Source organism: Bos mutus, chromosome 18 (genome assembly GCF_027580195.1).
Source record: "Bos mutus isolate GX-2022 chromosome 18, NWIPB_WYAK_1.1, whole genome shotgun sequence".
In the NCBI taxonomy this organism is placed as follows: Eukaryota; Metazoa; Chordata; class Mammalia; order Artiodactyla; family Bovidae; genus Bos; species Bos mutus.
Genome location: NC_091634.1, coordinates 6,012,880 through 6,039,717, shown reverse-complemented (window position 1 = coordinate 6,039,717; position 26,838 = coordinate 6,012,880). Strand labels below are relative to the sequence as shown.

The following is a 26,838-nucleotide window of genomic DNA, read 5'->3' as shown; positions in this document are numbered from 1 at the left end:
CGACACCCCATCTGACTGTACAAGTAGCCTGGTGTGCAGTGGGCACTCTGTAACGCCACTTGGTGCCTAATTAGATGGGGCAGAGTTGGAGGACCAGGGGTGGGGGCTTGGTGTTCAGACAGACCCAGACACCCCAGGCATGGGAGAAGAAGGGCTGAGGTTAACAGCTGGGTCCTCACAGCTAGATAAGACAGGAAAATTCTCCGCCTGCCCCAAGTGGGGCCAGTACACCCTCCCTGGCACTACCCACCGCCCAGCATCGTGGGGCAGGGGAGCTGGGCCCTCCAGGTTGCCCGGGTCATGAGCATGCAGGCCACCATCACCCCTGGAGTTCCAGGACAGTCACAGGGCCTCAGGGAAGGGTTAGGAATGCTGTCTGCACTCCATGGTCTTGGGGGGTGGAGGGGGTACAGGAACATAGTCTCTTGCTTACGGATCCATGTGTGAGAGTGCTCAGTCACGTCCAATCCCATGGACTGTAGTCGGCTAGGCTCCACTGTCCATGGGATTTCCTGGATCAGGTTGCCATTTCTTCCTCCAGGGGGATGTTCCTGACCCAGGGATGGAGCCCGTGTCTTCTTTATTGGCAGGGAGATTCTTTACCACTGAGCCACCAGGGAAGCCCCATAGAGCCATAGAAGACCCAAGGAAAGCTCTAGATGATTCACCTAACCCTGCTGCTGGAGCAGCTCCCATGGCCTACCAAGAGCCCGGTGCTCTCCTCTGCAGACAGCTGGGGGAGGGGTGTCAATGGAGACCACGTAACCAACCCCTGGCCTCACTAGGGGAAGGTTCTGGCTCCAGCTTCACCCCTGCACCCAAACACCACAGCTCACAGGGAGTGACACGCGGGGTTTTTTTTTTTTTTTAATGGATGCGTGGTACCACCTGCTAGGGCTGTCCATCCTCACAAAGCTGGGATTCTTGGCCGCAGTGCCCCTCGCCCGGAGGTGACAGACCCTCCAGCCACACACGCAGCTGGAGAAACAGGAAGGGACAGGCCGTCCCCTTCGCAGGCGAGCAAAGGACAAAACTCCATTTTAAGATAAAGTCATTGCAGAAGAAAAAAAAAAAAAAAAGTCTTTTAAGAGACAATCCTTCACAAAGGGGGAAACGAGCACCGCTAAAAAACAAGTGTTGTCTGCTAAAGATCATAGAGTAAAAAAAATATTGCATTAAAAAAAACCAAAGTAAACAACAACTTTAAGAAAAAGGGAACAAACTTCAAAGTGCTTTCATGGTGTGGGCGGCAGGGTCTCCCACTTGGCCTGTAGTGCCTGGGGGGTGGGGCTGGGGGCCATGAGGCAGAGTGGTGGGGGCAGAAGGCACACCCACCCCACCATGCCCACTGGGCTAAAGTGTAACAGACTGGAAATGTAACAGATTCTCTCCCTGCATCCAGCAGCAGCTGCCAAGAGCCAGCCACCTGTTTTCCTCCAGCAGTGGCCGGTGATGCCCACGGGTGGCCGGGGGCACAGACACCACCCCTCTTTGGGGCTCCTTGGACACTCCGGCCAAGGCTCTGCATCTCCCCTACAAGGTCCCGGTCCCAGTCCCGAGGACAGGGGGCACCTAGTCGTGGCGCACCGGTGGCTCCTCCCCACATGCCTGGTCAGAGTACGGGGGAGGCGGGGGCTGCTCCTCCCCTAGCCCGTAGGGGGCGTGGCCGCGGCTGCGCTTCGCCTCCTTGATGTACAGCTCCAGGAGGACCTTGGTGGGCTGCTTGTCCACGCGTTCCTTGGGCACGCCGTGGCTCAGCAGCCAGCCCATGAGGTCCTTGCGCGTGGGGTTTGGCCCCAGCATGAGCTTGGCGCGGCCCGGCTGGCTCTGGCGCCAGAGCAGGCCCACGTCGGCGATGGTCTGGATCTCCATCACTGCCTCCAGCACCGTCATGCCCTTGACCAGCAGGCTGACCAGCGAGAGCCGCAGCTCGGAGGGCGCGGCTGTCAGCAGGCGCCGCTGCAGGCCCTGCGTGAAGGGCAGGTCCTCCGGCGCCAGCCGGGCGGGCTCGGGGAGCGGCGGCTCACGGTAGATCCAGTCGAGCATGCCCAGCTCGCGTACCAGCTGGATGCCCTCCTCCATGGTGGTCCAGGGACGGAAGGGCAGCTCGGTGGCCTCGAAGTGCAGGAAGGACTCCCAGCGCTGGCGCCAGGCCAGCAGCAGCCAGGCCAGCAGCGTCTTGCAGTCGCCCCGCAGGGCCTTGCAGCGGTAGTTGAAGACGGCGTCGCCGGTCAGGTCGCCCAGCAGGGCCAGCTCCCCGGAATTCAGGGACAGGGCCTGGCCACCCTGGTCATATACCCGCAGGATCCAGCTGATCATGAGCTCGTTGGGGTTCTGCCGGAAGCGCCGCGCGATGGCCAGGAGCTCGGTGTACGTGTAGTAGCGGTCGCCCCTCCCCGCCATGGCTGTTCCAGGCGCGGGGTCCAGCGAGAATGCCGAGGGGCGCGGCCGCTGGAGCTGCGGGAAGGGCACGGAGGGGCGTTGGGCAGGGAAACAGTCACCCTCCCCCAACCCCTCCCCAGAGGGGGAGCCCCTCAGATCCCCAGGTGTCAAAGGTCCTGGGGGGGCACCGTGTCTTCACGGGAGATCAGAGCCCAGTGCTGGAAATCACAGGGGCCCCAAGCACGGCCCCTTCAGGAGCCCGGATACCGGATATCTCCGCAGACCCCAAGCTGTTCCCCTTATACCTTACACCACCCACCGTGCCCCCATCATGGGGTTACTGTGAAGATTAAATGCCTTCAGTGCCTAGCACTGTGCCTGGTTCATAGTTTAGTGCTCAGCATCTGCCTGTACGGATACCACCACCACCACCACCATCTCTACATTTGATAAGTTCGATACGATTACGGCATTGGCCAACCCACTAACTTGTTCTTACCGGGAGGGCTGAAGGAACTGATGGACTCCTGGAGCAACTGCCTGCAGACGGGAAGGCATGGGGGTGGGGAAGAGGAGGTTGGTGGGGTGCAGCAATCACAATCCCTATCCACCTCTGCCCAGAGCCCGGGACCCTCAGACCCCTGGGTGTCAAAGGTCCCAGGGGAGCACCACGTCTGCAGAGAAGATCAGAGCCCAGTGCTAGACATCATGGGAGGTCCCCTACACGGCCCCTTCGGCACCAAGTGAGCACATCTCTCTGCAAACCAACCCCCGACCCCCCACCCCAGGCTGGCCTGTTCCTCACCCCAGCCCTTCCTGCATCCACTTCCTCTTACCACCACCCCTCCATCTTTGCAGCGGATGCCACAGGAATTCAGGGAGCATGCATTACTTTTCAGGGTGACTTGCAAAGGTTGACTGTTCAAGGACCCCCTAGCTCTGCCACCTCCTGGGCAATCCCTAGGACTGGCTGAGGCATTAGCTACGAGCCCAGGCAGGGTGGGGCCTGGGACCTCAGGGGAGGCCGGCCCACAGCACGCACAAGCACGTACGCGCACGCACGCGCACACACACACACACCGCGCCCCAGCCCTATCCTTGCAGACACATCATGAAGGTGCCCTAATGTCAAAAGTGGCAAAACCACGAATCAAAATCCACCTCCTTGGTCCTGTATGCTCAACTGTAGGGAAGAGGGGTGACAGAGAAAGCCCCCACCACCCGGTCCCCCTGAATGTGGATGGGGGCTGCAGAAATAAGCCCCCTCCTGGCCAGAAGGAGCCGAGGATGGGTAAATCGCAATCTTTATGTGCCTCCGCCTCAGCTGTGAAGTAGTGACAAAAGTGCACCTATTTCAAATCATGAGGTTATTGGCGGGATGACTCTGGGGCTTAGAAATGCGGCCTGGCTCAGACTAAGTGCTCAGCATCCATCTTTATTAATATTACCATACTCTATACATTTTATTAACAAATTGATGCCGTTGCAAATTGGATTATGATTATTACAGTATTAATAACAAGGGGAGTCTCTTCTTTACTTACCGAAGGGTGGCCAGGCTGCTCAACTCCTGGAGGAACCACCTGCAGACAGTAAGGGGTTGGGGAGCTGGAGGTTGGTGGGGTGTGGAGCAACCACGCCCCCTCCTCCATCTCTCCCCAGAGGTGGGACCCCGCCTCAGACCCCCGGGTGTCAAAGGTCCCGGGGTGCACCGTGTCCTCAGTGGAGATCAGAGCCCAGTGCTGGCCATCACGGGGGTCCCAGTGCCCTCAAACCCCACACCCCAATCCCGCCGTCCTCAGACTGGCCGATGCAGAATAAAACGCTTCCATCTCACCAGTTCTGCTGCCTCATAAATCTACAGGTGTTACACATCCCTTAGGGCTTCCTCTTCTCAGCCCCTTCACATATCCCTGTCCAAGTGGCATCCTCCCAACTCCACACTTCCCCAGAAATTCCCTCTCGGCCCACACCACTTTGGATGAAGAGAAGAGCCCTTCCAAAAAGGTGCTCCAATGTTCCCCATTCTGAGCTAACCTTTCAGAGGACACAGCTTCTCACCCCCTCAAGTACTTGTCAGCAAGAATCTAAACCTCCCCAGAGACTACACTTCCAGTTCTCCATAGTATGTATTTAGAAAGTAATCTATTTCCATCAATTTCAAGTCAACCTTATTAGTGGGAATACAGATTTAGGCCCAGACTTCATTGAATAGAGGGGGGGGGGGAACCCTCCTAGAACTGGGAACAGTTGTTTGTTTTCCAGTAACACACATACCCATGCCTATTTGATGATTTAGCTGTTGAAACAATTGTGAAACACTCTGCAAGACTTGAAACATTTTGAGACAGTCTCCAGATAAACCATGTTCTTTGACAGTGGCTATTGTGTAAACTGAGGGTAAACTTGATAACTGTATCAGTTTACATATGCATGATTCATGGGAAGCTGCCTAAACTCTGCTGAAAGGTACACTGTCTACAAATCCCACAACCACCACCCTACAATGTGACAATGATAGTGCTTCCAGCCTTTCTGCTTCTTTTCTGCTGAGTCTGAAAATCAGACTTTGGATTAGTCTTTCCCCCTGAAACCCAAAAACTTACACTGGGCCCTCCATATCTGTGGGGCTCTGGAACCAATCCCCATGGATACCATGGACAGACTATATATTTCCCCTTCTGCAGTCCATATTCCTTGTTATATTCAAACCCTACCTTTGAAGGCAGGGGGCATCACTATCCCCCACCCAACTGGGCAGAGGACTAGGGCCCATCTGCTCCTGATGGACTGTACCCACTCTACAGACACAGAAACTGAGGCTCAGGAGAGCAATCACTTGACTAACATCTCTAAGCCCAAGAACAGGACAGTTGGGCTTTGCATGATTGCTGGCAGATAAACTAGGTCACAGAGATGTTTGATGCAAAGTCACCGCAAATGAGGGTGAGACAGTTTAGATCTGGGTGGGTCAGGGACTGGGAGCAAGGGTTCTTACCAAGGTGGGGTGGGTGGCCCCTCAGCTTGAAGACACACCTGTAACACAGGAAGGATTTGGTGAGGGGGGCGGGGGGGTTGGGGTGGATCCAGAGAACATCAAAACCAAGGCCCCTCAGATCCCCAGGTGTCAAAGGTCCTGGGGGCACTGCGTCCTCAGGGGGTAATCAGAGCCCAGTGCTGGACATCATGGGAGCCCGGGTCCCTCTGCAACCAGGTCCCAAGGCCACTCACCGTCACCCAATGCCTAGAGACTGGAAAACAAAAGTCCTCCACAGGGTACAAAAGCCCACAGCCTTCCCTGTGGTGACACCAAGATGCCTTCACCTCCCCAGTGTCACAGGTCCACAAAGGACTGTCCTAAACCCACGTGGAGAGAACCTGCTGACTACTCCCCTTACCCAGTTTTGCAGATTTCCAGCATTGACTCTACTGGCTACCGACCCTGAACAGTGACTACTAAGATGCAAATCCCTTGGAAGAAACTGTCCAGGGGGTGGAGGGCGGTGTATAAGGAGGCAAAGAGAAACCTTGAAGTACAAGCAGCAGAAGCAGTCACCAGAGATCCTTAAAACACAACCAGTTTTGAACAAAACAGTGAAAGACATTTTGGAAATGACAGGAGCTATGACCACAAAGCAGACAGGAGATGGCCTCCTGAACGATTTAATCTCATTGAGGACAATGACACCATTGTCATTAAATAGAAAAAATGCTATTTGAGAGACACTGTGTTAACGATTTTGGATGAAACAAGAAATTTATTTCCAAAACATGAAGTACACAAAAAGCAAACATGGCGAAACGTACTGTTAAGCGTCTATTTCCCTGTATGTTTGGGGATTTTAACAACGAAAAGGCCTGAAAAGGGAATATATGGGACAGTAGCAAAGGAGTGATGAATGGATGAGAAACTGCCTTCCACTTGTGACAAGGCAACGATTAGGATAAAATTAACTGTTTTCTAAAAGGAGAAACAAAGCTGGAGGAGATTCTTGCTGGCTTGTGGTAGGGAAACAGAAAATCGGCTAGCTATTCCTGGGCTGAATCTCCTTGGAAGAGGTGTGGTATTGCTCGGGAGTTGGGAAAACGCTATCCAGAAAGCCCCATTAGCCCAGAACTAACGCTTAACAAAACTCTGATGTTCTGAGCGAGCACAAAACTGGTATTTAAATGACTGTGTCAGAATGACTCCTGAAAGTGAACGAAGGCCCCCTTTGCTTTGTCCGACAACTACTCCCCTCTGGTTCTGACACAACCCAGTAATTCACTTAAGAGAACCCAGTAATTCACTTAAGAGATCCCACTCCTTCCTTGGCAACCCTCGAGGTCCTGTCTCTACCTCCCACGCGGCCTCTGTTGTACATGGCACAAAACGCCAGCCACATGAAATCAGAATACAGATTTCCTAAGGAAAGCACGTGTAAGCTAACACTGGAGTGGAAAACCTCCAGGCAGAAAGACTGTCATAAACCTACCTTCCCCACCTCCCCCACATCTCCCCACCCCGCAAAATAACTCCAGAAATGGACAAGATGGCGGAGCCCTGAAACGTGGGCAGCAGACACGGCGCAGCCAGACTGCGGCGCAAAGGAGGGCCAGCCCCGGGGGATCCGCGTTCGCTTCGGCAGCAGGACTCCTCCTCCACCCGCTGGGCGCCCCCAGGGAGCCACCACCCTCTCCGAGCGAGCCACTGCCCGCCCGGAAGGGAACACTCAGGGATCGCCTCGAGGTGCGGGTGCCGAGTGCTTACGAAAGCCCTGACACCGTCCCCGCCACGGCGTGCCCGCCCCGCTGCAGCCCCGGGCACACACGACACGCGTGACCCAGTCCCCAACGCGCGCCCTCCCGCAAACAGGAACCACAGGGGAAACCTCACCCAAACCTCACTCTCTGCAACGCATGTGCGAGTCGCAGCGCGCTCTGCTTTATTGCGCGCGCCGCTCGCACGGCCCGCCCCGCGGCGCCAGGTGGGCCATGCCCCGAGGTGTCCAGCACAGACGCCGGTGTCAGAAACTGTACTTTGGTGCTTGAGGAAGGAAATAATAATAATAATCTTCCTACAGGAGATGAGACATTGGCCCAGGAGGCGGAGAAAATGGGAGCAAGCAAATACTCGGGGCAGTTATCCTGCATTAGAGTCAGGCAATTCTGTGAACAGCACGAGAGGCGGGCCATGGGCGAGAGGCGCCTTCCGGCCCCCTCCCTGAATGTGGGCGGAGCCGGAAGGCGACGCCGCTGGGATTGCCAGCGCGGCAGGGGTGAGCGCTGTGGCTGCGGGGGCGGGGCCTACTCAGACAGTCCCAGCCGCAGGGTGGGAGGCGGGGCCAGCGCGGAGATTGACAAGGGGGCGTTCCGGGAAAGCGTCTGCGTGGCGCCTAGTTAGAGACCGAGCCTGCGCAGTGAGAGGTGGGGAGGGGGCTAGGCGGAGGCTGGAAGGCTGGCCCCCGCCCTGGGTCGAGGAAGGAGCGGGCTGGAGGCCCGGGCTCGCCTGGAAACTTAGATTCTTGGTATGGTTGGAGATCTGAGGAGTGTCTTGCAACTGACATGATTGTAAAAGTTTTTTTTTTTTAAACGTATGAAATGAAACCTCTACTTCAATCCTCCTACTGCGTACAGTCGCCAATGTCAACAGGTTGGTGTGGACTTTTATTTTATGGACACGTGCGCGCGCGCACACACACACACACACACACACACACACACGTTTTATGGGTAAAGATGCTTTTTTTAAAAAAAAACAAACAAAAAACTCCAGTTTGTCCCATACGTAGTCTCTTCCCATCAGTACACAGTGACCTCATTCCTTAAGCAGTAGCTAAGTATTCCCTTGTGTGAATAGAACACGCTTTAGCTGGTTCCCCTGATCACTGGGGTTTTCTCCCGTCTAGTGAGGAGACTGATCTGAAGTAAAAGGCAGAGACCTAAACTCTGCACGTTAAAGAAGTGACAGCGTTTCCTTCACTGGTTCTGCCTCACTCAGGAATGCAAAGTCCCCACTGTGGCCCACATGGCCCAGAGTGACCTGGGCTCTGTTCCCTTTCTGCCCTTATCTTTCCTTCCTCTCTCTTCCTTGCTCAGGCTCCACCAGCACATTGGCCTCCCTGGTCTTTCTCGATCCTGTCAAGGACATTTCTACCCCAGGAACTTTGGTTTTGTGGTCTCCTCTGCCTGGAACTCTTTCCCCCCAATCATTCCCCATGGCTCTGTCTCTTCAGTCCTGTTTCTGCTCAGAGGTCAACTTAGCATGGAGCCCCTGCTTGTCCACTCTATATAACAGACCCTCTCCTTTCCAGACTGGTCTCCCTGACCCTCTGTTCTTTCCCTTCATAGCTCTTCTCTCCTAACATATCTACTTGTGGGCACTTTTTGGGTTTTGCAGGGTAGGGGAGGTTTTCCTCCCTGCAAAGTTGTCAATTCCTTAAAGACTAGGATCTGTGTCCAGTTGGCTATAGACCCTGTGTCTTGCACATAGTTGAGCTCACTTTTTGTTAAAAATGAATACACCGGAAAGCCTTTTGTGGGCGACAAGAGGAACAATTATTGTAACAACACTTAATGAGCACGTACTGTAGACTAAACTCTAACTAGATTAAGGTACAGTTGGTTTTCTGTGTCCACAGATTTCACATTTAAACCAATCTCAGGTGGAAAAATTGGGGGAAAAAAATAGTTCCAGAAAGTTCCAAAAAACAAAACTTGAATTTGGTGTGTGCCTCAGCAACTGTTTACATAGCGTTTCTGTTACATTACATATTATAGGTAAACCTACAGATGATTTAAAGTGTACAAGAGGATGTGCATAGTTTATATGCAAATACCCTACAATTTTAAAATCAATTTATTGCTGTGCTGGGTCTTCATTGCTGCACATGGACTTTCTCTAGATGCAGTGAGCAGGGGCTACTCTCTAGCTGTGGTACGGGGGCTTCTCATTGTGGTGGCTTTTCTTGTTGTGGAGCATGGGCTCTGGAGTGTGGGCTCAGTAATTGTGGTACATGGGCTTGGTTGCCCTATGGCACGTGGAAACTTCCTGGACCTGGGACTGAACCCATGTTCCCTGCATTGGCAGGCAGATTCTTGACCATGGGGCCACCAGGGAAATCCACTCTGCAATTTTATATAAGGGACTTGAGAATCCCCAGAGTTTGGTATCCAAGGGAGTCTTGGAACCAATTCCCTGCCGATACCGAGGGACAACTGTACTGTCTTTATCCCCCAAACCATCTGCAAAAACTGGCTACATGTAACAGCCTTTAAAATAAATAAATAGGGAAGGAGTGGGATACTGTAAAAAAATTTTTTTAAGTTAAAGGAATAGACTTGTGTGGAGAGAAGTAAGGGGTGATGGCAGGAGCTGTAAGGGGTAAGGGCAAGAGGTGAAATGTGGGTGCCAGGAAGAGCAAATTGTTAGGGGGTCACAAGTGTGAAGAATGAAGCCCAGAGAGCTTGGGGAGAGTCAGCTGTTCAACAGACATTGCTTGAGCACCATCTGTATGCCAGGAACCTCTCCCGTCTCTTTCCCCCAAGTCCCTCCCCAACCCATCCCTCTCCCCAAGAGGGCCCCGAGGAGGCGTGGCATTTCCAGGGACCGCTTACAAGGTACTGAACTAAACAAACGTTCTGGGTGAGAAGTACAGATTATTTGAAAATACACATCATTAATCTGAGTTGGAGGGATTTCAGAGGGGACTGAAAAAAGGACAAGACTCTTGGTGGGGGGTCGGGGGCTAGAGAGAAGGGCTGGCAGGTTGCTCGACAGGGAGCCGCCAGAGCAGACTCGAGGGTGGGGACATTCCCACTTCTTAAGTCCAGATGGCCTGGTTCGCCAGGAGGGACCAGAAATTTATGTAGTTCAAATAGGAAAAGAAACCTAGGGGAAGGAAGAGAGCAGAGAGGGTGAGGCGCAGAGTTCACCAGCCCAAGCCTGATGCCAGTCGCTTCTCCAAGCCCAGCTATGCTCCCTGTCACGTCCCCAGACTCACGTCTAAACCCAAACTTGGCCCCATACCCCTATGCGGTCCCCAACCCATTCCCAAATCCAAACCCCAACCCTGCCCCTACATCCAGCCCTATGCCCATCCCCAACCCCATCTCCCTCCTCAGTCCAGTCCTCCTTGTCCACAAGCTCCCCCCCATCCCAAATCTATCCCACCCCGGTCCCCATCTGCATCCTGGAATCCATGCCCAAGCCCCAAACCCCAACCCTGCCCTGGCCCCGACCAATCATCACAAAGAAGAAGACTCCGGTCCATGCCAGGTAGAAGCTGCACCCCAGTTTGTAGGTCATGCCTTCCTGCAGGTATTCCCGGGCCTGCATCAGGTAGAACAGGATACCCAGGATCATGCTGGTCCCTGCATGAGTACAGGTGTTAGGAGGCCAGGCGTCCCGTGTGTCAGGACCCCTCCCCAGAGCTGCGTGGCTGCCAGGGTCTTGCTCCTTATTTTCCCACTCGCTTTCACCTTCATGAACCTCTGCTCACAGGCAGGAAAGCAGGCTCCTGACAGTATCGTGGTGGAGGACGTGGGTAAGGGCAAGGCTTGGCTCTTTAGCCGGGCGATGGTGACGTCTAAAACCACAGGCTTTGGAGCTAGCAGACTGGAGCTCTTGCTTCTGTATCCCCCACCTCAGGGCAGCCACTCCCATCTCTCTGAGCCTCATTTCCCTCATCTGTAAAATGGGAGTAGTCGTAGGACCCATCTCCTTGGGTCGTCATGAGGAGTTATTGAGATTGGCACACAGTGGGTCCTCAAAAACTGAGGTTATCATTGCTCTATTGGGTGTTGAATTTTGGGCTTCTGAAGCAGTGGACAAGAAACTTAATCATTCTGAATATTTTAATTTTATTTTGAAATGACATGAATTTAAAGATAATTGGTGAACTTCCCCTGGTGGCCCAGTGGTTAAGAATCCGCCTGCCAATCCAGAGGAAATGGGTTCGATGCTGCTCCAGGAAGATCCCACATGCTGTGGGGCAGCTAAGCCCACGTGCCTCGACTACTGAAGACTGCTCGCCCTGGAGCCCGTGCTAAGAAGCCACCGCAAGGAGAAGCCTTGCAATCAGTGAAGAGTAGTGCCTACTCACTGCAGCCAGAGAAAGCCCATGTGCAGCAGCCAGGACCCACCAAGGTCAAAAATAAATAAATCTTAAAAAACAAAAAAAAGACAATTTGTGAAAAGGAAAAGACTCTTTTTCCTCCCCTCCTGTAGTGGAGCACAGGGTAATTTTTATGGTTTTGAAAAATAATATAGGAGATAAGTGCTTTCCATCTAATTAAAAGGGGGAGTGGGTAAAAAAAATGTTTTTTTCTGGCTGCGTTCAGTGGCACACGGGATCTCAGTTCCCCAATGAGGGATCAGAACCCGTTCTTCCTGTGCTGAAAGCATGGAGTCTTAACCACCGGACAGCTGGGGAAGTCCCAGATGTGATTTTCTTACAGAGAAATGTCCTACTTTAGATGACACAAAGCAGAGATGTTTTCTACACTTTGTTCCTTAAACAATCAGGAAGAGTTACTGGACAAACTGGATAAAATACCTTTTACTAGCAAGAAAACAGGAAGCTGGGTGTTCTCTCTTGTTGCCCCTACTATCACTCTCCAAAAATGTTCTTTTGATGCAACAGACTGTTGTGATCAATTATTACAGGAGACAGGAACACAATATTCTTCATTTCCAAATTAAAGTGCCCCTCCCCCCCCAGTCCCCTCTCCACCCCCGCCACCGCTTTTCGAAAAAAGCGGAACTTGGCACGCAAATGGAAAACTAAACTATTCTAATCAGAATATCGATTTTGAGTTATTTGGAAAAGAGAGAGGACTATCATGGCAAGGCTGTGTGCAAAGCTAAATAGCTGCCATCATGTACTGACATTTTCTAATTCAGTCCTCCCTGTGTCTCCACGTGGTAGGGAATTTCACCCCCCTCCTACAGATGAGAAAACTGTGGCTCAGAAACATGACCTAGCTTGAACAAAATCACAGAGCTGGTGGTGGCGGTGGTGATGGTGAAATAGGATCTGGGATGGAGTTGAAACTGACCATGGGGTTGAGTATTGGACAGTGGATATTTGTGGGATGGACTCTGAGGTTTGGGGGGATGAGGTTGAGCTGGGGTTGGGAATGGAGATGGATTGGAGACAGGTGAGAAGATGGGGGCGGGAATGCATTGAGTTGAGTCTGAGAGTGAGAGTCATAGGTGATCAGGGTCTGGTGGTAGTTGAGGTTGGGGATGAAGAAGACGGGATCAGAGATGGATGGGGCTTGAGTTGGAGGTTGAGACTCATAGGCGACAGGGGTGGGTTGAATTTGGCATGAGTCTTGAGGATGGGTTAGGCATGGAGCTTTGGTGTCAAGGTTTGTAAAGGGGTCGGAGATGGTAACAGGGATTGTTTGGGGGCTGGAAAGAAGGTAATGTCGAAGTGGGCGTGGGGACGAGAACGGACATCATGCACGGGAATATGAATGAATTGGAGGTGTGTTGGTGGTGGAGGCGGAAGGTGACGTGGAGGCTGGTGTCGGGGCTGGAGAAGTTGGGTTGGAAACTGATCTGTCCTAAGATGGGGTGGAGATGTGGAGGGAGACAGGCTTGGGGTGGGGGGGTGAAGGGCGAGGACGGGGGTGGGACTGGAGCATGGTGGGGAGGGGCTGGGGTATCAGGACGGGCTTTGGGTGCTCCTGACTTGGCTCCTCAGGGGAGGGTCTCAGCGCCGTGCCTGTGAGGGCTGTGATGATGACATTGGAGAAGTCCAGCAAGGGCACGTTGGAGCTGGTGGAGAAGATGATGTTTATTAGAATGATGCAGAGGATGAAGTTGGTAATGCTGGCGACCAGGAGGAAGGCCCAGGCAAAGTCCAGCAAGTCTAGGGGAGGAAGAGAAGCAGGAACACTGGGATAGGCCCTCAGGCCCCAAGCCTGGCGGGGAGAAGGTCTCCCGGGAGCCTAGGGGCATTGTTAAGCCGTCTCCCTTGAGAATTCTTTGTGCCCCCCGCCCCCCGCCGGCATTGTAAGAAAATTGAAACTAGGCTCCAGAGAAGGGAGACTGAGGCAGATAGATGCCTTCGGCATTAAGGTATGCACCTCCAGGTCAGTCAGTACAGGTTTTTGGGCAGTGATGAGAGGGGTGGGCATTGAGGAACCAACTTGATGCGATGTGGACAGATTCCTTAGGGGTAGGGTGTAAGATGTTAAGGTTGTGAGAACTATGAGGATGAGTATCACGTAGGTGAGAATGAGCAAGGGACAGTGAGGATGATTCTGAGGCAGTGAGGACCCTCCTGGGAAAAGGGAGGACCCGCCATGGGGAGGAGGAGGACCAACCCAGGGCAGAGAGGACCAACCCTGGGGAGGCAGGAAGGCGGGGAGTGTCCCTGAAACAAAGAGGAAAGAGGAGCCCCAGGAGTAGTGAGTATAGGGCAGGCCTTACAAGCATTCTGGTCATACTCGTGCAGGCAGGCCATATCCGAGCAGCGGACGACGAAGACGGTGTCGATGGGGATGGTCCGGAAGCCAGGGTCCCCCAGGGGTGCCAGGGGCACCTGGAAGTGGATCCAGGGCTGGCCCAGAGAGATGAGACCGATGATGACTATGCTGGCCAGGCTCAGCAGTAGGTTCAGCTGGCGGCTGATCCTCTTGGCCTCGTGCAGCAGCCACCAGCCCATGGGCAGCTGACAGTGGCTGAGCCTACACTTGCCCAGATACCTGCAGTGGGCGGCGCACCACCAGGGTCAGCATCGGGTCCAGCCAGCCAGCCCAGCCGACCACCCCCGCTTCTAGGTCCACGTGTCAGAATCCTGGGCAATCTGACGTTCAGACTCTCTCTTCTCTGTGTCCATTCTCCATGCCCTGTATCCCCCAGGTCCCCCCTCTAGGACCTGCTCACCCTGGAACAGCCTTGAGGCTCCCTGGCCTCCAGATCCTAGTTTCCAGGAGCTGCCACCGCCCCTTCCAATCGCTGGGTGGAATCACAGGTCCAGGCTCTATGCCGTGCCCCATCCAGGGCCAGCCTTCATCCCTGCCACCCCTAAGTCCGACCTCTACCTTGTATACTGACCGTGCCTCCCTGGTCCCTGACTTTTGCCTGATACCCCACCTCCTAGAACTCTGGACCCCAAAGCCGCCCTACTCCCTGCACCCCTGCCTCTCACCTGCCAGCATTGTTCTCGAAGGAGGCCGATGGTAAGTTCTGAGCGTTGTTTTCCAGGGTGGACTGGCTGATTTGGGAGCTGCTCAAAGAGTCTCTGATGGTCTCCTGGGAGGTCCAGACAGTTGACTCGACGCTTTTGATACTGGCCTCGGGACTGTGAGTAATTGAGAGGGGGACGTCGACTCTGGCCCGGACTGGTGACGTGGAGCTTTGAAGACTTAACTTGGGACCCTGGACACTTGGTTGGCTGTGGTAGGTCACTGATTTTATGTTGGTCAGAGGGGTGCGAGTAGTTAGCAGGGGGTTTTGGCTGCTGAAGAGGCGACTTTGGAAAACTGGGGGAGCGTCTCGGGGGTGGAACTGGCGGCTGTAGGTGATGGATAGTGGGTCTTGGATGCTGGCCCGGTGAGAGCCGATGACAGGCGTCGTGTCCTCGATACTGAATCGGTGACTGTTGATAGATAGAGGATCTTGGATACTGACCCGACGGTTGTGGATGATGGGCAGCGGCTCTTGGATACTGACCCGGCGAGTCGGGGTGCTGGGCTGAGGGTCTTGGATACTCACCCGGCGAGTCAGGGTGCTGGGCTGAGGGTCTTGGATACTGACCCGGCGAGTTGGGGTGCTGGGCTGAGGGTCTTGGATACTGACCCGGCGAGTCGGGGTGCTGGGCTGAGGGTCTTGGATACTGACCCGGCGGTTGTAGATGATGGGCAGCGGCTCTTGGATACTGACCCGACGAGTCAGGGTGCTGGGCTGAGGGTCTTGGATACTGACCCGGCGACTGTGGATGATAGGCAGGGGCTCTTGGATACTGACCCGGCGAGTCTCGGGGGAGGACTGAGAGTCTTGGTTACTGACCCAGGACCTGAAGGTGCTGGATGAAAGGTTTTGGGTCTCACCTTGGGAGTTGCTGGGAGCGGCCGGGAGGGAATCCGGCTGAGTGCTCTGTTGACCAGAATGGGACCTCTGGGCCATGTGGAGATATGGGACAAGGCCGGTGCCTGGATGCACTCAACACCCTGCCAACCGCCTCATCCCCCTTTGCCAACCATCACTGTGTCCTCCTGGAAGCCCATTGGTCTCTCCTGGGCCTCCTGCTCCGTCCCTCAGGGTCTGAATCTCTCTGTCCCCTCTCCTGTCAGTCGTGGTCTCTCTCACTGTCCACAGGCAAGCCTCGGAGCTTTAGTCTGGCCTGGCGCTGAGGCTGGGGGGAGGTTCCATGACAGTTGGAGGGGTTCCAGGAGGTTGGGACGTTGGCCATGGACTCATGTTCTACTCTAGCTGCTCGTGAGAGACATGGGGGCTTGGACTGGGTCAGGGTGGGGTCAGGAATGGGGTCACAGCTGGGTCAGAGAGCTGTCAGGACAGGGCAGGGTTAGGGGAAGAGGATCAGGAATGGTCAGGGTGAAGGCAGAGCAGGATCGGAGAGGGGCCCAGGGTGGGGTCAGGGCTAGACACAGCGGTGGCAGCGCTGGGTCATGGGCCACATCTGAGGTCAATTCTTGCAGTCTCTGGAGGGCCTGAGATCTGAATCTCTAATTCCTTCCCCCTGCCTGTTCCCACCCTTCCCCCTACCCCAGGGCCTTCTACAAATCAATTTCATCCCTTTATTCTCAATTTCTACGTGTCTTCTTGCTCTCTTTACTTCTCCTCTGCCTCTCTGTCTCCTAACCTTTCCCTGAATCTTGCCAAAGACTGGGTCTCTTCCCATAGCCCTTGGTGACTGTTGGGTGCACCACCCGTGTCCACTCTTTTATTTTTGCCTCTGCCGGGTCTTCATTGCTGCACGAGGACTTTCTCTAGTTACAGAAAGTGGGAGCTACTCTCTAGTTGCAGCGTGCAGGCTTCTCATTGCAGTGGCGTCTCTTGTGGAGCTCGGGCTTCAGTAATTGCAGCACATGGACTCCACAGTTGCGGCTCCTGGCTCTAGAGCACAGGCCCAGTGGTTGTGGCGCACGGGCTTAGCTGCTCTGAGGCATGTGGGATCTTCCTGGATCATGGATCGAATGGGTGTCCCCTGCATCGCAAGGCAGATTCTTCACCACTGGACCAGCAGGGAAGCCCTGGTGGGGACTCTTTTGACATCATGGGTCTTGGCCTCGTGAGCACCCTTGGGAGCCCGTGTCACAGTTGTCCGTGTCCTGGCTTGGGATCTGAGACAGGGATGAAGATAAGGGGATGATGTTGGGAGCAGAGATTGAGCTGAGATTTGGGGAATGAGGGAACAGATGAGGCTGGAGACAAAACAAGTAGATTTGGGTTTAGGATGGGTTGTAGGTGGGAGGTGACCTGCGCCGTCAGGGTCAGAGATGGGAATGGAGTTGTGTTCGGGGTTTAGGACAGGGAGCATCCTGGAGATGGCATGGGGTTGTGGATGGTGCTGGGGTGGGACAGGAAACAGAGATGGGGATGCAGCTGGGATTGGGGTTTGGGTGGGGTTGGGAAGATGGCTGTGGGTGGAAGGGAACTGCGTACAGGGTAACAGGCAAGGTGAGGGTGGGCGGGCGGGGGGATATGGTTGTGTTCGAAGGTGGAAACCAGGATTTAACAGTGGTGCAGGCTGAGCCAGGCCCCAGGAACTCTGTTCTTCCCCAGTGGAACCGATCTCTTCATGGGAGGAGGACCGCAAGTTCGTCCTGCGAGCCTGGTGTCTTGTCTTCATCATCCTGGCAACCGCGATGCTGCTCAGCGTGCTGGACGGGCGTATGGCCTACCTGCACGGCGCCTACACCGGCTACGTGGGCTTCTGGACCAACTGCAAGAAGCATACATGTGCCGACCTGCGCCAAGTCACGGGTCAGTGGGGGATGGGGCGGGCTTTGGGGCTCTCTATGGGGTGGTGGTCTTTAGAGATGATCAACAGAGAAAACCTCTGGAGGAACCTCTTTGGGTGTTCTTGATTGCCAGGGAAATCTTTAGGATTCTTGAGGGGCTCTCTGGAAATTCTCTGAAGGCCTTGGGAGGGAGTTTCCTGGAGTTGTATGCGGCTTATGAGGCAACGGGAGTGGCACTGTGCTTGGGAAGAAGAGTACTACACTTGGCCAAACCCCAATCTGCTTCATGATTAGATGGCTAAAGACACCATCATTCTCTCTCCCACTCTTTTTATTTTTATTTTTTAAAAAGAAAACAAGATGGCTTCTAGCTCCTTCAGGAATTTTTTTTTAATAACAATTTGTTTTTGGCTGTGCTGGGTCTTCATTGCTGTGTGGGCTTTCCTCTAGTTGCGGTACACGGGCTTCTCACTGCGGTGGCCTCTCGTTGTGGAGCACAGGCTCTAGGGCATGTGGGTTGCAGCTCCTGGGCTCTAGAGCACAGGCTCAGTGGTTGTGGTGCATGGGCTTAGTTGCCCCGAGGCATGTGGAAGTCTTCCCAGACCAGGGATCGAACCTGTGTCTCTTGCATTTGGCAGGCAGATTGTTTACTGCTGAGCCACCAGGGAAGCCCAGAAATATTTTGCTTCCTTATAGGTCTCTGCTTTTCCAGTGCTTTTGAGCATTACCACAGAGTCAGCCCAGACCCTGGAGCCAGAACACCTGAGTTTGAACCCTGGCTCAGCTACTTGGTAGCTGAGTGACCTTGGGCATATTTCTTTACCCTTGTGTGGCTTGGCTTCTTCATGTCTATAATGCCAGTGATATTGGTACCTATTTGTGGGCTGTTTGAGGAATACATGAGTTAAAACACACAAAAGAATTAGAATAGCACCTGGCACATATTACAGTAAGTGTTTCATCCAGGTTTCTTATTATCATAAGGATTTCCACCCCTGCCCCAAGTCAATGCACCTACCTTCATTTCAGATCGCAAATAAGTTCTCATAAAACTTTCAGAACATTATGTAGTATTGATCTTACTTACTTGGGATGTTTCTTTCTCTTATACCTCTCAAACTCAAGCTCGTTTCAAGTTACAGAAAAGTCCATAGGCATAAATTGTTCAGGTTCAGGTACTGCTGGATCCAGGTGCTCAAAAGGTGTCTGTCTCTTGCCATCTCTCCTTGAAGGCTTCCTGTGTGTTGGGCCCTCAGGCAAGCTGTGCTGTACAGCGGCAGTGGGGCTGTCAGCAGTTTCTGGGGTCCCATTTTGTTTTTCCTGTACACAACCATGGAGAAAAGAGAGTAACTTGTCTTCTGAGGGTCTCAGGATTGGCTCCCATAGGACCAGATTTATTACCCTGAGATTTCTCACTTCTCCCTGAACCATTTTATTGTGGTTAGGACGATGTCATTCTGTGGTTGGCTGGATTCCATGAGGCTGGATGTAAGTCTGAGGCAGTTCCCAGCTGATAATCTTCTTGATTAGAGAGGAAAGAGCTGGTACCTGACAGTTTCAGTTAGAAAAAGTCCCAGGGAAGAGTTTGGTTGGCCTTGGTCCATGTGCCCATGTTTGAGCCAATCACCACTGCCTAAGTCACTGGGGCACTGTGATTGACTCAGCCTGAGTTACATGACTACTTCTGTGATCCCAGAAGGCAGAGTATGTTGTGAAAAACACTGAACCAGGATTATGTTATTGATCCCGAGAGCACGATTTCTATTTTGTATATACATGCGGTTTTCCAGTAACAAAGCAGATGGAGTTTTAGCTCATTTGGATGAAACAGTCTTGCGCTGTTCAAAAGTAGGTAAAGTAGGAAAGGGCTAAAAGGAAGATATGTAATTCTCAGAAGGGGCTAAAACTCTTGTCATGCTGAAATGAAAACTGGATGTCAGTTTCAAACTGAGTGTGATTATGTCTTTTAGGTACTTTGATTTTAGAGTATTTGGAAGTTTCCTTGTGTGTATATCTGTGTGTGTGCTCTGGGGGACATTTGGGGGGTTATTTGGAGAATGTCTGTGAGGGGCTCTAGGGGTGACCTTGGTATATCTGGGGAGGCCTAGGGGTGTGAATGGGGTCATTAGGGAACCCTGGGGTATGAGTGGGAGAGAAGTAGGGTGACTTTACAGATTAATGTGACTGAGTTGTCCTGGGTAACTTCGAGGGTGCTATTGGGAGTGGAGGGTTGGTATTGAGGGTATAAACGTGATCTGCTGTGGGAAATCTTTTGGGAGTATGAGCAGAGTAACTTTGGGGGTGTCTGTGGGGATAATTCTAGAAATGCTAGAGATGATTCTGTGGGCTGAACTTGAGGATGTGGGTGGGGGTGACTCAGGGATCATCTGTGGGGTGATCTTAGAGGTATGTGTGGAGTTGATTATGAGAATGACTGGGGTTGACTTTGGGGGAAGGGGGTGATTTGGGACAACTTTGAGGGTGCAAGTGGGAATGACTTGTTTTAAAACTGAGGTATAGTTTACTTACAACATTATATAAGTTTCAGGTGTACAACATAGCGATTCACACTTTTTAAAGAAAGTGGGGATGATTTGGGGTTGACTTTATGGGTACATGGGGTTGACTTTGTGAGGGTGGGAATCATGGAGTTTCTAGGAGGTGACTTTGGCGATGGCATTGGGGGCGATACTGAGGATGTCTGTGGCTAAACTTCAGGGGTGTCTGTTGGGGATGACTTTGGAGGGTGACCTTGGAGAGTAGGGGTGAGTCTGGGGCATTACCTCCTTTCCCCCCAGTTCTCATCCACATGAGCATGGGCTTCATGATCCTGGCCGTGATCCTGGCTCTAGTTCTCCTCCTGGCCATGGGCTTCTCCTTCCGGCCAGCACTCCGCCGTCTTAACAAGACTGACCTCGTCTTCAGTACCCTCAGCTCCTTCACTGGTAAGTGTCGCCCTGGGGAAAGGCTTCGGGGAGGCGTGTCCCAGAATTGCTGTCCCGCTGGGTCTCTGAATGTCTCTTGAGCTCTGCGTCCCCCCGCCCCTGCCCCTTGCTGTAGGCTTCTCAGTTCTAACTACTATATCCCTCACTCTCTTCCTGTTTCCCCACTCCTGGTATCTTTCTGTCGTGAATGTGTGTGTCCCCGCGCGCGGGCACACTAGTCATGCAGGATGGGAGAGGATGTCTCTGGCTCGCTTCTCTTTCTGGAGGTCTCTGGGTCCCTGTCCAGCCTCGTGTCCATCTCTGGCCCCATCTCAGTGCAGGGCTCCTGATTCTCCTCAGCCTGACGCTCTTTATAGCCAACTGCGAGATGCTCAAACCGAGGCCACAGGTATCCTACCTGGTGACCACCTACCTGAGCTGGGGTGCCAGCGCCTTGATGCTGTGGGCCGGTGAGGGCGGGGTCTCGGCAGGGCAGGGGGTGGGGCCCCGGGCGAGCGTACCAGGCAGGGCCTCGGACCGGATTGGGGTGGACCCCACGGGAGGTCAGCCTACAGGGAAGGGCCGGGGCCTAGGGGGCCATCTAGCAGCTCCACTCCCGCCCCCAGGAATCCTGAGCTACTTAAACTACATGGGCATGTGGGGCAAAGGGACGTCCTCCACGGAACGGCGGATGAGCTACCGCCGGTGGGCCTCGCTGCAGAACACCCGGAAGTCCATATCCGAACAGCTGTCGTCGGACGCAGGCTCCAAGCACGCCGAGGACCTGTCCGTTTAAGAGCCTGCCCCCCGCCCCCACCCCCCACCTCCAGCCTCGTCCAAGCCTCTTGAAGCCGGCTGCACCCGAGCTTCTCAGGACACTGATAGTAACCGCCGCCAGGTGCCGGGCCACCCCTTTCACCTTGGCCTTCCCGCCCAGCAAGTCTCTCCCTGCCCCCACCCCGGAAGTCCGACGCTGCCCACTCGCGTTCGGCGCGCGGCCCGAGCGGTGTGGCCCCGCCCCCGAGCCTGGCGAGGCCCCGCCCCCGGGTGTCCGGCTCTCACTGGCGGTGGCCCGAAGCCTCACTCCATTATAGGCATTTCTACCCCTCCGAGGGCTAGCACCGCCCCAGAACGTCCAGTCTGGCCCTCCGGACCGGCATGACACTGCCCAGCCTTGGATGTCGCCCCGCTCATCGGCGAAACAGGTCTTACCCCGGGGGGGCGTGGCTTGCAATTACATTTCCACCGTCCTTCACGTTCCTGGCTTTCCCAGCCATTAATAAAACGTGGGTTCCTTCTCTCAGAGTCCGAGCCTCCGTTTCCTGCTCTCCCTCCAAGGAAGAGTGGGGCTCAGAGTCCTTGCCTTGCCCTTTGGGGCCTGAGCCTTTTTGTCTACACCTGCCTCTCTGACCCTTCCTTTCCCCGCTGCTCATAACTGCAAATCTCCCGCCAAGAGTCCGGGAGGGCTGGGGAGGGAGGCTCTAGTCCGGGCTGGATGGGTCCCGAGTTCCCAGGTGTCCAGCGTCTGGAAGCCCAAACGACACCAAGACTTGATGCAAATTTGATGCATATTCGATTTTACTAGGGGTAAGGGACAGGGCGGGGGCATTCAGGGGTTGTCAGTCATGGTCTTATTGATCCAATCCAGATACAAAATCACTTTGGTGTAGACGGAGGGCTTATTGGGAGTGCCACACGGGATGTGGCCCCATGACGTGATTCCTTGCAACATACCCTCGCAGATAAGCGGGCCCCCTGAGTCACCCTACAGCACAAAGGGGAGAGTGTGAGAGAGGTTAGCAAAGACTTGAGTGTTTTGCCTGGTGAGCTCTAGCACTTAGACGCGAGTGCACAGATCCAGACAGTAACTCCCCATGTCTGGAGAAAGAGATAGTTGTCTCCAGAGCCCACTCCCTTAAGAACATCAGCGCGGATTCCAACAGAGGGGACAGTGGCTGGAGTCCTGCCGATGTGCCTGCCCGGGATGGGCAGGATTCAGGAGCAAGATGGTCCCGGCAGGCAGGTCAGTGCGGAGGAGGAGAAGGACCCTACAGGACCCTCCCACCCTCAAGCTCATCTCTCCCCGAGGCTTTCTCTGACTGGACCGGAAATATGTGTCAGAGGGAGGAACGGGTGAACTCTGATGTGTGTGGAGGTTGGGGATACAGGAAGGAAAGGGGGCAGCGAGCTACAGCTGCGAAGCGATGCAGGATGCAGACAGATGCCTGCTTAGCTCTGAACCCCAGCGCAGAATCTGAGCCCCCTCCCCCAGCACTTGAAGGCCCCGGAGTGGGGGCGGGGTGCAGGTTGGCTCACCACGCAGGTGTCCTTGCCGCCCTCCAGGTGTCCAGCACACAGCATCCACTCTGTCACCTCCTGGGGGTGGGCTGTGGCACACTTCTCATTGGGCAGGAGGGTGAGGTCCACACACTGGAGATCGTCTGGATAAGAGACTGCGGGCCAGGGAGAGAGGCGGCTGCGGCCAGACCCCACACCTCCCTCAGACTCTGGAGTTCAGGTCCCCAGCGCCCTCCTCCCGCCCACCCCGGTGCCCGGTGCCCGGGCTCCGCGGTGCCAGCATACACTCATCTGGCTTGACGCTGCCCCAGCCGGAGGCGTAGCAGGTGGTCCCCAGTTGGGGTTCCTTGGTGGGCAGACCCAGGACCTGCACGTTCTGTGTTAGCTGGACGGGCTCCTGCAGACGGAGCAGCATGAGGTCGTGGCTGTAGTCCTCTCCTGGATGGCGGGTGTGGTTTTCCAGGAGGCTCAGGTTGAATCCTGGGTTTGGGAAGTCCTCACTGACACCGGCGAACTGGGCCGTGTCTTCGTCCTCAAACAGGTTGTGGCGACCCAGCCAGACCTGGTAATTGCTGGGGGAAGGAGAGGATAGAGACCTTGAGAGTGGGGGTGGGGGGGGGGGCGGGGCGGAGGAAGGGCTTCCCTGGTGGCTCAGACGGTAAAAGAACCTGCCTGCAATGCGAGAGACCCGGGTTCAATCCCTAGATCGGGAAGATCCCCTGGAGAAGGGAATGGCCACCCATTCTAGTATTCTTGCCTGGATAATTCAACGGACGGAGCAGCCTGGCGGCTACAGTCCATGGGGTCCCAAAGAGTCAGACAGGACTGACAAGCAAGCAGTGGGGGAGGAAAGGGAGACGGAGCAGGAGACCATGAGGAGGGGTCCAAAGAGAAACAGGAAAGGAGGGGCGAAGGAGAGAGAGACAGGAAAGATAGAGTCACAGAGAACAGTGAGCGCAAAAATAAGAGAATGTGACAATGTCACAGTCACAGACAAAGAAACGGAGTGAAAAAGAGCTTGGAACAGTAGAGGGGATGGGAAAGAGGTGGGAGAGACAGAGAGACAGAGCACATCGGAGATAAGGAAGAGACGAGACGGTGAGAAATAGACCAAAAAAAAGAGGAAGGGAGGGCAAAGACGGAAGGAGCAAGGAGAGCGAAAACGGGGCCACAGGAGGAGGGAGGAAGAGAGAATGAGGAACAGAGGCAGAGGAGGCGAGCGGGTCAGTTTGACAGAGAAAAGGGGGGAGGGGGCGAGGCGGGGCGGGGCGGAAGGGGGCGGGGCCTGGGACCAGCTCAGCTGCCGCGGAGGGGCTGGTTCCCTAGCGGGCAGGTGGCCTGGCCCCCGGCCCAAGGTCGGCGTCCCCTTCCTGCCCCAGCTCCCTCCCTCCCTCTTCTTCCTCCTTCCCTCCACTGCCCCCGCCTCCCCAGCTCCAGCTGACACCAGCCCTTCTCTGTGTCCCCCTAGAGCCAACCCTCTGTACACGGATGGGGACAGTCTCTTCCGTTTCTCTGGGGAGGAGGCGTGCTCAGTAGTGGTGGAAGAGGGACCGAGAGAGAGAGGCAGACAGACAGACAGACAGACACAGAGACAGACAGACAGAGACAGAGAGAGACAGAGACAGGGAGAGACAGAGAGATGGGGGGCAAGGCAGAGAGATGGAGGGTGACACATGGGTGATAAAGATGGTAGCAAAGATCTTGAGATGGACAGAGACAGGGAGAGAGACAGAGATCTGGAGACAGAAGAGAGAGAGAGAGATAGACATAAATCGTCGTTACAGACACACAGAACCAGTTAGTGAGACTGACAGGACAGAGGGAGACGTAGAAAGACAGAGGGACACTTAGGAGGACTGACTCAAGAGACCCAGACGACCGTGGAGCAGGCTTCCCTGGGGTCATCCAGTCCCAGCCCTGCCTCTCTCGCCTTGTGACCCTGGACCACAACCCCCTCCAACCCCCGTCTCTGCCTGAGGCCCCCAGCCTCCCCTGAGGTTATCCGAGGGGACAGTGCCTGCGTGTGTGTGTGTGTGTGTGTGTGTGTGTGTGTGTTAGTTGCTCAGTCGTGTCCGACCCTCCCTTCTCCAGGGGATCTTCCCGACCCAGGGATGGAACCCAGGCCTCCGGCATTGTGGGCAGACTCTTTCCCATCTGAGCCACCAGGGAAGCCCACCCGAGGGTCAGTGCTGGCTGCTTAATCCTGTGTGCACGGGGGCCCCCTTCAGACCCCCTGCCCCTACTCACTCGCTCTTGCAGTGAGCGGCTGTGAGCACCCACTGGGGGGCCACCAGGACGCCCCCGCACTGGAAGGTGCTGAAGTGGTATATAGCCACCTGCCAGGGCTGGGAATGCTTCTCACACTCCTGGCCTCCAACGATCCGGGACTGAATGGGGAACACAGCGCCTGCGGAGGGGGTGCGCCGGGTCAGGTGGGGAGGGTGGGCAACACAGTGGGGCGAAGGGTCCCAGTTGTGGGATTGTAGGGCCGTGGGAGTGCCTGACCAGAGCTGGGGGTGGGCCTAAGGACATGGGCCAGGGGCCGTGCAAAGGGCCTGGAATTCTGGGGGCCATCCCTGGGGTGGTGGGGTGGTGTTGGAGGCCGATCCTGGGTGTGGAGACTCTGCAGAGCACAGAGCTGACCCCGGGGATTAGGGAGGGAATGACAAGACAGCGTGTACAGCAGGCATCTGGTGTGGGGGTTGGATGGCCTGGTTTCTTGGTTTGGAGGAAGGGAGGCTCTGGGTTCTGGGAGGGGAAACCGAGGATTAAAGTCCCCAGGAGGCTGAGTCTGAGGCTGTGGGAGGAAGGGTTCGGAGGATGAAAGGGCTCGAAGGCTGATGAAATGGTTAGGGCAGGGGCTGACTGGGGCTCTGGAAAGAAGGCAGATTTGCAGATTCAGGTTAGAGGGGCCAAGAAGAGCATCGGAGGGATCTGGGGACTCCTGGATTGGGGCTGGGAGATTTGGGAGAATCTGGGGTTCTGGATCAAAGAGTGAATGAAAGGATTAGACTGGGAAAGAAGTCCTGTGAGGGTCAGAGTCCTGCAAACCAGGAATGACAATCTAAGAAGAGTTAGAGCTCTGGAACCGGGTTGGGGTCAGATTGGGAAGGAGCTCGGGAGGAGGGAAGGTGGAATGGTGGTCATTCTGGATTCAGGTGATTCTCATGGGGATGGGGCTCTTGGGATGGGGCTCACGGTCTGGGGACCTGGGGTTCTCCTGGTGGCAGGGCCAGAATAGAAACGAAGGGGAAGACATGCCAAGGGCCAAGCAGCTGTGGGGACACAGAACTCATTTGATGGGGGAGGTTTTAGAATCGGATGTTGAGGTATCTTGGGACAGGACAGCTGGGCTGAGAAGGTGTGTGTTGGGATCTTGAAGAGGTGGCAGGGGGTCCCAGAAAACCAGAGCTGGGTAGGAGGAGTTCAGCTGGAGAAGAGCTGGCTTGTGGGGGAGGACGGAAATCCCACATGGAAAGGGGCATGTGGTTGTGCGTTCCGGATATTTTTCCTGGTGGGGAGAAGGCTGGGGGTGTGGGATGGAGATTCTGGAACAAAGAGGGGAGGAAGAGACACTTCCAAAACCTCCCACACCAGATGGGAGGCCCACCTGGTCACAGACCAGAAAGTTTGTTTTCGAAGAAGCATCGGTATCTAGTTGGAATTCGGGGATCTTGAGGAGCTTAGGGGGCATCAGATGGCAAGACTGGAGGAGCCAGTTGAGAAGCTGACAGCTCGATGGGGAGAATCACCAGGGTGTGGTAGGACTTGGGGATTCAAAAGCCAGACCATCTGGCCATAGAGAACTAGGGAGAGCAGCGGGGGCTTGGGGTCCCAGCGTCCGATGGGGTTGGGGGTGCTCCTTGGAAGAGACAGACAGACATGGACGGGGATCCACCCTATAAAGTGGACGGGGGCGGGGATCTGAGTGGGGAAGAGGAGGAAACCCTGCTTGTTTCCCAGGAGGGAGGAAGGACCTGGTGGGAGCAAGGTGACAGTGAGGAGTGACAGGCTGGATTTTAGGGTGTGGCTGGGAGAGATAAGAAAGAGCCTGGTATCCTGGTCTGGGCTGGACAGGGTTGGAGGGGTGAAGGCTGAGGTGCCAGGTGGGAGGGGAAGGAGTTACGGAGCGGGGATGGGGGGATAGCTGGAGAATCAGGGCCCAACCCCACCCTCCCCCATCTTCCCCACTGTCTCACCGGTCCCTGCCAGGGACAGGGCAAGGCACAGAACCGGGAACCACATGGTGTCCAGGGACAGGCAGGCGGTGAGCTTGGAGCTGGGGAGCCTCCCCGAAGGAGGCTTTTAAAGCCCT

General features: G+C 54.9%; 3 protein-coding genes and 4 non-coding genes across 13 annotated transcripts; 1 reads left to right on the top strand and 6 right to left on the bottom strand.

The window, feature by feature from the left end:
- Positions 1 to 185: 185 nt before the first annotated feature.
- CUNH19orf48 (chromosome unknown C19orf48 homolog) lies at positions 186 to 7,324 on the bottom strand. The gene is made up of 5 exons (XM_005898432.3): positions 7,259 to 7,324; positions 5,381 to 5,418; positions 3,927 to 3,965; positions 2,882 to 2,922; positions 186 to 2,457 (listed from the first exon to the last, which is right to left on the bottom strand). The coding sequence occupies exon 5, from the start codon at positions 2,401 to 2,403 to the stop codon at positions 1,573 to 1,575; it is 831 nt and encodes a 276-aa protein (XP_005898494.1). The 5' UTR covers positions 2,404 to 2,457; positions 2,882 to 2,922; positions 3,927 to 3,965; positions 5,381 to 5,418; positions 7,259 to 7,324; the 3' UTR covers positions 186 to 1,572.
- Positions 2,528 to 2,619, bottom strand: LOC138991877 (small nucleolar RNA SNORD88). Its single transcript, XR_011467775.1, has one exon. It is a non-coding gene; the product is annotated as a small nucleolar RNA SNORD88 (small nucleolar RNA).
- On the bottom strand, positions 3,009 to 3,102 carry LOC138991880 (small nucleolar RNA SNORD88). Its single transcript, XR_011467778.1, has one exon. It is a non-coding gene; the product is annotated as a small nucleolar RNA SNORD88 (small nucleolar RNA).
- Positions 4,050 to 4,143, bottom strand: LOC138991878 (small nucleolar RNA SNORD88). The gene has a single exon (XR_011467776.1). It is a non-coding gene; the product is annotated as a small nucleolar RNA SNORD88 (small nucleolar RNA).
- On the bottom strand, positions 5,488 to 5,578 carry LOC138991879 (small nucleolar RNA SNORD88). Its single transcript, XR_011467777.1, has one exon. It is a non-coding gene; the product is annotated as a small nucleolar RNA SNORD88 (small nucleolar RNA).
- A 437-nt stretch (positions 7,325 to 7,761) lies between the features above and the next one.
- Positions 7,762 to 21,029, top strand: LOC138991744 (transmembrane protein 202-like). Of its 6 annotated transcripts, XM_070387285.1 has the most exons (6): positions 7,762 to 8,014; positions 14,582 to 14,776; positions 17,123 to 17,323; positions 20,100 to 20,246; positions 20,465 to 20,695; positions 20,852 to 21,029. In XM_070387285.1, the coding sequence occupies exons 3-6, from the start codon at positions 17,206 to 17,208 to the stop codon at positions 21,019 to 21,021; spliced, it is 666 nt and encodes a 221-aa protein (XP_070243386.1). In that variant the 5' UTR covers positions 7,762 to 8,014; positions 14,582 to 14,776; positions 17,123 to 17,205; the 3' UTR covers positions 21,022 to 21,029. The 6 variants fall into 6 exon arrangements, with proteins under 6 accessions (XP_070243386.1, XP_070243385.1, XP_070243388.1 ...); XM_070387284.1 differs by lacking the exon at positions 14,582 to 14,776 and having other exon boundaries at positions 20,567 to 20,695; XM_070387287.1 differs by lacking the exon at positions 14,582 to 14,776 and having other exon boundaries at positions 20,465 to 20,634.
- Positions 21,030 to 21,771: 742 nt separating this feature from the next.
- On the bottom strand, positions 21,772 to 26,785 carry KLK1 (kallikrein 1). Of its 2 annotated transcripts, XM_005898431.3 has the most exons (5): positions 26,723 to 26,785; positions 24,771 to 24,930; positions 22,809 to 23,095; positions 22,542 to 22,678; positions 21,772 to 21,990 (listed from the first exon to the last, which is right to left on the bottom strand). In XM_005898431.3, exons 1-5 carry the CDS (start codon positions 26,766 to 26,768, stop codon positions 21,835 to 21,837), a joined length of 786 nt encoding a protein of 261 aa, XP_005898493.1. In that variant the 5' UTR covers positions 26,769 to 26,785; the 3' UTR covers positions 21,772 to 21,834. The 2 variants fall into 2 exon arrangements, with proteins under 2 accessions (XP_005898493.1, XP_070243396.1); XM_070387295.1 differs by lacking the exons at positions 24,771 to 24,930; positions 26,723 to 26,785 and adding an exon at positions 23,281 to 23,768 and having other exon boundaries at positions 21,777 to 21,990.
- Positions 26,786 to 26,838: the final 53 nt, after the last annotated feature.

Excerpts from the sequence above, each read along its gene's own strand:
- KLK1 (XM_005898431.3), bottom strand. The coding sequence starts at position 26,768 with ATGTGGTTCCCGGTTCTGTGCCTTGCCCTGTCCCTGGCAGGGACCG. Across the intron at positions 22,679-22,808 it reads CAGCGTCAAGCCAGATGAGT|TCTCTTATCCAGACGATCTC; the intron begins GTATGCTGGCAC and ends CCTGGCCCGCAG. Across the intron at positions 21,991-22,541 it reads GCGGCAAGGACACCTGCGTG|GGTGACTCAGGGGGCCCGCT; the intron begins GTGAGCCAACCT and ends TTTGTGCTGTAG.
- CUNH19orf48 (XM_005898432.3), bottom strand. The coding sequence starts at position 2,403 with ATGGCGGGGAGGGGCGACCGCTACTACACGTACACCGAGCTCCTGGCC.
- LOC138991744 (XM_070387283.1), top strand. The coding sequence starts at position 7,963 with ATGAAACCTCTACTTCAATCCTCCTACTGCGTACAGTCGCCAATGTCA. Across the intron at positions 17,324-20,099 it reads CGACCTGCGCCAAGTCACGG|TTCTCATCCACATGAGCATG; the intron begins GTCAGTGGGGGA and ends CTTTCCCCCCAG. Across the intron at positions 20,247-20,464 it reads TACCCTCAGCTCCTTCACTG|TCATGCAGGATGGGAGAGGA; the intron begins GTAAGTGTCGCC and ends CGGGCACACTAG.